This window comes from Cicer arietinum, chromosome 3 (genome assembly GCF_000331145.2).
Source record: "Cicer arietinum cultivar CDC Frontier isolate Library 1 chromosome 3, Cicar.CDCFrontier_v2.0, whole genome shotgun sequence".
NCBI lineage: Eukaryota > Viridiplantae > Streptophyta > Magnoliopsida > Fabales > Fabaceae > Cicer > Cicer arietinum.
In genome coordinates, this window is record NC_021162.2 from 73,388,645 (window position 1) to 73,398,599 (window position 9,955).

The following is a 9,955-nucleotide window of genomic DNA, read 5'->3' on the forward strand; positions in this document are numbered from 1 at the left end:
TAAGTACCTTCACATTCTAGTTACAAATGCTAGTTTAAGTTGGCTATTTTTGGAGCCATCTTAATGTTAATCGGTAAATACCTTTAGATTCTAGTTATCAGAGCCGTGTATTGGAATTTTAATTTTAGGGTATACACACAAAATTTAGAGAGGCTTTATAATAAATAGTATTAATTATTGTATTATATTTTTAATATTTTAGCTGAAAAAATCATATCAAAGCAAAATAAATTTAATGATTCACTTTTGTTTAATAAATTACACGACTAATTCGTACTATCTATGTCCTATAATAAACAATCTTTTTGCAAAACAAAATATATAATGTCTCAAACGAACGATTTGTAAATTTTAATGTAATTTTTTTTCAATAATATCATTTAATTAATATTATTTATATTACTTTAAGATTAAATTATCTTATAATTAATATTTATAATAATAAAAAATATGTTAATAATTGAAAAACTATATTTTAATATAATTATTATTCTCTTTCATTTATATATCTTTTAATTTCGTAGGATGAAAAAGTATCCTAATTCCTAATAATATATCCTAAACCCGACATGGTAAATAATTCCTATATATTAAAATAACAAGTATATAACAACAGCTAGCAATCCTTAAAACCAAGGACACCGTAATGCATGCTTTAGAATTAAAAGCTCTATTCTAAAAGATCTCATGTGTTAAAAACCCAAACAAAAAATGATCTCATGTGTTTTGCGAGATCTCGTTTATTTTCACAAATCACAGTCATACATTTTGACCAAATTAAATATATATAAGTTTTAAATCTTGAAAATATAATAAATAGCACCACGTGTGGACACCAAGAGCAAAGCGAATTGACCCGAAAAACCTGGTTAAGAAACACTTCACATGGTGTTTAACTAGAGGAAATAAAACCACGGAGATAAATTATTTTAAAATTAATTAACAACAATATTTGTAAATAATTAAAATGTCTGTTCGATAAAATTAGTTGATAATTGTTAAATTAATTAAAGTGTTTTATATAATTATATCTTCAATTAGTTTTAAAATATAAAATAATAATTTTAATTAAAAATAAAGTTTATTAGCTAATATTTAAAATATTTTAAAATTATAAATTTAAATTTTATAAATCTGATATATTTTTATTTATCTATTTTATTAACTTATATTAAAATAAAAAATGATTTACTTTTATTAATTATATTAAATTTAAATTATTTATAAATAATTAAAAAATATAATAAACTAATTATTTACTTTAAAATATTATTTATAAATTATTTTAATTTCAAATTATATAAAGTATTTATAAATACATTATGAAAAGTATATTAAACAATAACAAATGTAAGATTGAAAGAAAAATGATTATTTATAAGTTATAAATTTTCTTTAATTAATTTATCAAAAACGTTATAAGTTATAAACGGTAAACTCATAAATAGTTGTTTCTAAACAAATCTTATCACTTGTAAGCTATAAGGCTGGTTGTTTAGCTTACCAAATAGACCTGAAACCGAATTTTTTTTAGCTCAATTAAAAATACTTCTATTTTACCATCGTGAATCAAAAAGAGAAGATTGTTAAACATCACATCACAGTAGTAAAGCCAAATATCACACCACAATAGTAAAAAATAAAACAATTTAGTTAAAACTAATTAATCATTGTATTTCCTTCACGAAAAGTGTAGATGAGAATCAATTATCAACCCTTAGATATTAAAGAACATATATAATTCACAAGAGGGGCATCGTGAATCAAAACAAGAGTTGTTTTATATCATATGCTCCGTAGTAAAAGATAAAGCAATTTAGTTATAATTAATTAATCATTTTAATCTTTGAGAATATCAATGCAGTGCTTCCATCAAAATATTTCTGTTAATAAAAGCAATAAAAGACATAAAGTTTAGTGCTGGTTCTATTATAGAATCTTAAAAATTGTTGTGCCAAATTTAGAAAAATGATGTCTATGTTTTGGTTTAGGCTACTTTAGCATTTAGATAATTGAAATGCACGTTGCAATCACTTACACGTGAGTTGATTGTTTTATCAAAAATTAAATCGAAATCACTCGTAGAGAAAAAAACATATTTAAGTCTCAATTTTGCTATCTACAATAGAGATTAGTTGAAGCTGGAAATGGTAGCTTCTATAGTGTCTATGAATCGATCTTATATATGCGTTCCTTGTTGCCCTTTATTTATTATGCTTGTTAAAGTCGTTTTTCTGATAATCTTTTAGTCAACGTCAATATATATACATGTCGACAAAAGTTGCTCATTCGTAAAAATTACACATAATTGCAATTTTAATTATTATATTATCATCGACTTATAAAATTCATCATTTTATTATAAAATGCAACAATTTTAAGTTTTAATTTTAAAATTTTAACTAAAAAATAATAATGTAATATATTTTAAATAATTTAACATATATTGATATGATAAAATGATATGAAATGATTTATACCATAATTACAATAAACTCTATAAAAAATTTAATTTTAACTTTAAAAATTATTCATATTTATAATTTAATTAATAATATATAAATAATTAATATATTTAAATTATTTTATATCATAAAATTATATGTTACATCATTTATAATAAATTATATCATTATTTTTTAATTTTAAAATATTAGTAAAAAATCAAAATTTTATTAATAAATCGAAATTAGAATGAAATTTGAAAATTATACTAAGAGTTGTGCACCGTTTATATTGATTATTTAAAAAATCAAATATTTAAATTATACTAACATAGATTTAAATATAATACAATATAATATTATATTAAATAATTTAGCATACGTTACAACTTATTTAAATTTAATAATTAAAATGGGTATATTAAAAAAATATATAAAACAATATACAACATAATTTTTAATAATCTGTAAATTTAATAATTAAACATAAACATTAATTATAAAAAAATAAAATATAATTTAGAATACATTGTCCTATTTTAATCATTATACATTGAAAATCAATTTTGATTCAAAATATTCAAACAACAGGAATCAATAAGAATTATTTCTATATTAATATATTCAAATATAAATTAACCCACATTTATTTCACTTTAAATCAAAATCAATTAAATTAAATTAAAATACGCTTCTTAATTTGTTTAACCCCTAAGCATCACAATGTTTTATATAATCGTTTTATTTAAAAAATAAAAATAAAACAATCGAACAGTGTAGGTATGAGGAAAATGACAGACGAGTTTCGCATCATATATTTATTGTGGGGCCAAAAACGTAGCAGAATAATAAATCTCTGAAGGTGGAAGAGAAAAACAAAACAGAGCAGAACAAAGCATTGCCAGCTAGTATTTGAAAATTATACTAAGAGTTGTGCACCGTTTATATTGATTATTTAAAAAATCAAATATTTAAATTATACTAACATAGATTTAAATATAATACAATATAATATTATATTAAATAATTTAGCATACGTTACAACTTATTTAAATTTAATAATTAAAATGGGTATATTAAAAAAATATATAAAACAATATACAACATAATTTTTAATAATCTGTAAATTTAATAATTAAACATAAACATTAATTATAAAAAAATAAAATATAATTTAGAATACATTGTCCTATTTTAATCATTATACATTGAAAATCAATTTTGATTCAAAATATTCAAACAACAGGAATCAATAAGAATTATTTCTATATTAATATATTCAAATATAAATTAACCCACATTTATTTCACTTTAAATCAAAATCAATTAAATTAAATTAAAATACGCTTCTTAATTTGTTTAACCCCTAAGCATCACAATGTTTTATATAATCGTTTTATTTAAAAAATAAAAATAAAACAATCGAACAGTGTAGGTATGAGGAAAATGACAGACGAGTTTCGCATCATATATTTATTGTGGGGCCAAAAACGTAGCAGAATAATAAATCTCTGAAGGTGGAAGAGAAAAACAAAACAGAGCAGAACAAAGCATTGCCAGCTAGTATTATGCAAGCGGTGCAAAGGACAAAGTGACAGTGACGGACACGGGCAAATAAATTTGAATAGAATACAACAACAAGTGCAGAAGAAAAGAAACACAGATTATCTCATCTCACATACGTTCTATTCCACCACTGCCACCAAACCAAAGCATTCTTCCCTCAAAGTGCCCGCAAACTTAGCTTCACAGCATCACTCGTTGAATTGTTTGTTAGCATTGCTGCCGAATATGTTAGATACTTCATGTGAATCTTGTTCCCTCATACATATCTCAAACTCCCATTGCTGCATAATTCGATTCCTTTTCCTTTTCCTTTTCCTCTTCTCTTATTGTAGACGTGGACAGCTAAGCTATCCACCATGCAAAATAACAACATACGTGTCTTCCACTTCCACCTTCCACCTTCCACCTTCCGCTTACATTATCAACTATATTTAATAAATAAAATAAAATATAAATCACACATGTTCAGTATCCTTTCATTGTCCCCTTTGGCAAGTAGCAGCATGCCATTTCCCAACACACAGATTCAACAGATAAAACAAAACACAATACAATACAATGCACTCTGAACTTGCTCTACCGCACCGATACGTGATTGAATGCAGTGCCTAGTGCCAATTACTACTGCCTGGGTTTGCTGACACCAGAAATCACATTAAGTAAAATTTAAGTTATTTATCTGACACACCACATTTGCAGTAATTTAATTTAAAGCACTTAAATTTCTTCAGGTTATGGATGGATAAGCTTAACCGAATTCATTCATGGTTTGAATAATCAAACATAATCTCCACCAAATTCTATTATATTATTACATTCCACTTGTGTACAAGAAACACATCCCAGAAGAACCATCTTCTTCTTTTTGCATCTAATTTATTTTCAGGGCAAGAATTAAATCAAATCAAATCAAAATAGAATACAAACGACAGACAATTATCAACTGCCTGACAAAAGGGTTTTATATGAACTAGTACTGAAAAATGACTAAATCACTAAACATAAACTATCTGGTTAAGAATCTCATGTCATCAACATAAAGAGGAACAAAAAAAAATTAACCAAAATAATGAGAATTCAATTCAATGAAATTTAGACTGAATGAACAGAACTGCAGAGAAACATCAAACAATTACCGTAGTAGTGTCTCTATCTATGAAGAATGAGTGTGTCCATACAAATCAAACGGTGCCCAAAGAGCATCAAGAGGACATGGTCGTTTAGAATCAAGTCTCAACCATGGTTTACCACTACCGGACCAATGTAGCAAACTAACTGGACCAGCATGCAAATCTCTACAACTACCCTTAACATTATCACCACCTAAACCATGTTGATTCCACCGGTGTTCAATAGGTGCCACGTGTCCTGCAAAAACCAAAAGAAACGGTGGAAGAGAACCAAGCTCGTAGATCCTTTCACTCTTCTGAATCTCCATCCATTTTTCTATCCTCTTCGTGTACCCTTCTTTCCTCCACCTTACCAGATCCATAACCATAACTCCCGTGTTAAAGTAACAAACCTTCTTCCGATTCTCAAACGCCGCTGTAAACCGCGTCTCCGACCAAAACGCCGCCGTGAAATACTTGGTGAAGTTAGCGTGACAATATTCCGGCGCTCCGATCGTCTTAGAATCCAAATTGGTAGTCCATAGTTTCGAAACATCGTCAACAACAACAAGATCTGAATCCAAATAAATCACTCTCTGAACGCAACTCTCCAACAGATCCGCGAGATAGTTTCTCGCGTAATTCAACGGTTGTTCGAGCGCTTGTCTAACGGAACTAGAAATCAAATTCTTCACGATGTTGGAATCGAAGTAATAAACCTTGAACTTCAACATAGGAAAAGTCGATTGAACGAACGATTCAAGATTCGTCTCTGTGACGAGGAAGTGAAAGAAGATACTCTCTGGACAAAAAGCGTGGCGTAAGATTGAATGAACGGCTGCGATTGAACCGCGAAGGTAATCGATATCTAGGGTTATAGCAACATGAACCAAATTTGGATCGCAAACACTGATTTCACTTGAAATCGAATCGCATTCATCTGCATTGTGGAAAGAAGGTGATTTTCGGAAAGAAAATCGGTAATCGAGAGGGATTTGAAGGTAGGAAGATCGAATTGCTTCGGCGGGGTGAAAAGATTGGAGGGAGGGGGAGAGAATGATAACCAACATTGCGGCAGAGAAAACCCATGACAGTTTCATAATCCACAACATATTTTTTTTTAATAAAATTTTTGGCCACCGCAAAAAGTAAAACCCCCTCCTACTCCAAAAATCGAACCGGTGAGGATTTTTGATATATATAAGGAAAAAAGAAATGGAATGATAATGGTATATTAGGGTTTCCCTTTTAATTTGGGGAAGAAGAATATGGAAAAGGAAAGTAATTGGAATCGGTTCTTTTCTGTATGGCTACTACTGCTTGTTGGTATGAGTGTCAGTGAGAGTAAGGATGCCGTGATAACAAAGCGAATTGAAGGTAGAGGAATCCATAGTGCTAAAGTGCGCACTCTGGCGTAGTGTTTAATTTCTAATCTTTCTCTTCTTGTCTTGACGTTGGTATTAGTAATATCATATTTTTTTGTGATTGAATGAATGCAATGAGTCTGAGAAATAAGATGTGATTGTGTTGTAATAAAAGATATTTGGTTAATTAATATTGGAATGGAAAGGGTTGAGAAGATGAGTGATGAGGGTGGGTGCAGTGGCACGGAGTGGCGCAGAAAGACAGCTTTTCCTTTCCAGCTTTGCAATTGCCTTTTTCCACCACTGATCGATGAACTAGTACTATCTCAAATGGTTCCAATCAATTATTATTATAAACTAGTGAGTAACCCGTGCGTCGCACGGATACAAATTACTATATTGATAAATATATTGTTATAATAAAGTTATATAATATAAAAATTTGAATTAACATTGACATTCAAGACATAATTTTATTGACATTGACATTAAAGACATAATATGAATTTTATCATCAATTCAATTCCATACAAAAAATAACTTACAATAAACAAATATAACCGTAAAAAGAATGTCGTATACATGTTTACAAATTATTGAAAATTTCTTTGTACACAACATTTTTGGTGTCGGTACATAGTTTTCCTTCTTCATCTAAAATAACAATCTTCAATCCTTCCCTAGACTTTACTCGTGAAATAGCCACATAGAATTGACCATGAGTAAATACAGGTCGCTTTAAATACAAACCAACTTGAGAAAGAGATTGACCCTGACTCTTATTTATGGTCATTGCAAAACACAACGACAATGGAAATTGTCTTCTCTGGAATTTAAATGGGAAAGCTGGATCAGATGGAACCAAATTCATCCTTGGTATATAAATCTTATCACCGATGTTTTTTCCCGTGATCACAGTTGCTCCAATAATATTTGTACACAATTCATTTATGAGCAACCTTGTTCCATTACATAGTCCATTAGCTTGATCAATGTTCCTCAAAAGCATGACTGGAACACCAATCTTTAATCTTAATCGGTGATTTGGAATTCCAGAACATTTCATGTCATTCAAAAATTCTGGTGTGAACCAATCTCCCTGCACAGCACAATTTTCATCAGAAAGGACAGTTGAGTCTGAACTAATGTATTCCTTTTCCTCTTCTGGAATTAATGATAAAATATAATCATTAACGATATCTACAGTATCATGAGTCGGAGCAAGTATTGCCCTCTCTTCATAGTATTTCAAATTGTTTATGTTCTGTAAAAGCAGTGGATATGTCAATTCAAACAGAGATAATAGAGGATTTTGGGAATTTGTTACCAATAAGTCTTCAGGAATATTAATAATACTCTCCCCTAACTCATTTGAGTCATGTTTACCGTTTCCAATATCAAGCATCCAATCTGCAAAATCTTTAATGTCATTAGTATATGCATTGGGTTCTGCAGATGTTAAACGCATGTTTCTTGATAATGTCAAAACCTTGCAGTATTTCCATAATTCAGATGAGTTTATTGAAGCTGCCACTATATCATGCCTACAACCTTTTCTAACAACAGGTAATATTTGTCTAAAATCACCTCCAAAAACAACTACCTTCCCACCAAATGGTTTATGTAGGTTAGCCTCATCTACAGTCCTCATGATATCTCTAAAAGTACGATCTACAGCTTCAGCACATAATTTATTTAGCATTGGAGCTTCATCCCATATAATAAGCTTAGAATGTATGATAAGATTAGCTCTATCAGTGCGTTGTTTGATGTCACATGTAGATGTTTCGGTTGTAACCAAAGGAATCTTTAATGCGGAATGAGCTGTTTTTCCTCCAGGTAATAATAAAGCTGCAATCCCACTGGAGGCAATATTTAAAACAATTGAACCTTGGGATCTCAATGCAGCTGATAAAGTTCTCCAGATAAATGTTTTTCCTGTGCCTCCATATCCATATAAGAAGTAAAACCCTCCCGAATTAGTCATCACAGAAGCAATAATTTGATCATACACTGACCTTTGTTCTGCGGTTAAGGATGACAATAATGAGATGTGGGTTGCAGCTAACTCATCTTTGTCATAGTTTAATTCATCAGCCAAGAACCTATTTTCAAATTGATTCATATTTGAATGGGTAGGGCATGGCATGGTCTTAAAACTTTTAAGAGATTTACCACTCATGAAAAGTAGTTTGTCCAACTCAACCAAACAAATATTTTTTAACTCATCGTCACTTATTTGAAGGCCTGAATCAAAGAGAATGATTTTAATCATATAGTTAGTGTTGTAAAATATTAATAATAATAACACAAAATTAATATATATAGTATTTAATATTTAATTGCATACCTGGGTTGTTTAACATTTTCCTTTTTTCGTATAAAATTCCATCACATAAAAGTTTCCATGTAGCTTCCCAAACAACAAAAGGATTTGTCATTGAATTCATGAACAATAATATAACAAATAATCTCCTCAATTGATGTCCAGAGGCCAACTGACTTGCTTCAGTAATAGCATACACAAATTCATTGTCATCTTGCAGCAACCCAAGTGCAAAACACGCTTCCTTAAAGGTTTTATGTGTTGTGCCATCCACTCTCTTAATATCATTGTAACTTGTGCACCCTTTTTGTATTGTCAATAGGAGTCTCAAAAAATAAACATCCCCACCTCCTGGGGGAATATAAGTAAGTCTTCCAATTGAATTACCTTGCTTTCTGGGCTGCCATGTTTTGCTATTTTTTATATAAACAAACCTTGTAGGAAATTCAGCATAAGTCAATTCTCTTCCTTCAGGATACTTTTTGTTTGCCTCAAACCAAGCCAAAAACATTGTGTCAAGTTCTTCATTACGCGCCACAACAGATTGAATTGAATAATTTTCTGAATACATTACAGATTGCTCATTTTCAAGGTGAAATGAAAGCCTTATAACAGGAGGCCACCTTTGATGGATGTCATACTCAAAAGTTCTCCAAACAGCCTCACACGGGGCCAAATACCTGCACTCATAGTATTGTTTTATCTCATCAAGTACCTGGCCATTTTCTGTTCGGTTTGAAATCTCTATTGTGGCTCTATCTGGTCCTTTATTAACATACTTAAACAAATACTTTATTGAGTTTCCCTTGTTGCAATACTCAACATTGACATGTGCTTGATATTTCATCAACAAATGTGGATTGTATGGAACTACAAACCTATTGTCCAAACTGATTCCTTTTTTCAAAACGGACAAACCAGTATCTCGTCGCTTGTACTTTGGATAACCTTCATCGTCAACTATAGTTGAAGATTGGTAATCCTTTGGAAAATACTTTGAGCACTTGCCATCTTTCATGCACGGAGATTTTGGATTGGAAGATCCACATGGACCATGTAGCATGAAACTTGAAACAACATTTGCAAGTTTTGGATATAAATTACAATCAGGTAGTTCTGCTGAAATGAACTTGTCGATGTCATTAC

General features: G+C 29.9%; 2 protein-coding genes across 3 annotated transcripts; both read right to left on the reverse strand.

Moving 5' to 3' along the window:
• Nucleotides 1-3,982: 3,982 nt before the first annotated feature.
• LOC101494260 (probable galacturonosyltransferase-like 7) lies at nt 3,983-6,772 on the reverse strand. Of its 2 annotated transcripts, none has more exons than XM_004494347.4 (2): nt 5,147-6,772; nt 3,983-4,435 (listed from the first exon to the last, which is right to left on the reverse strand). In XM_004494347.4, the coding sequence occupies exon 1, from the start codon at nt 6,229-6,231 to the stop codon at nt 5,164-5,166; it is 1,068 nt and encodes a 355-aa protein (XP_004494404.1). In that variant the 5' UTR covers nt 6,232-6,772; the 3' UTR covers nt 3,983-4,435; nt 5,147-5,163. The 2 variants fall into 2 exon arrangements, with proteins under 2 accessions (XP_004494404.1, XP_004494403.1); XM_004494346.4 differs by lacking the exon at nt 3,983-4,435 and adding an exon at nt 4,448-4,647.
• A 157-nt stretch (nt 6,773-6,929) lies between these two features.
• On the reverse strand, nt 6,930-9,953 carry LOC101492850 (uncharacterized; the record flags this gene model as incomplete). Its single annotated transcript, XM_004494872.3, has 2 exons — nt 6,930-8,730; nt 8,834-9,953. Coding segments are annotated over 2 exons (2,781 nt in total), but the record flags the coding sequence as incomplete, so codon positions are not given.
• Nucleotides 9,954-9,955: the final 2 nt, after the last annotated feature.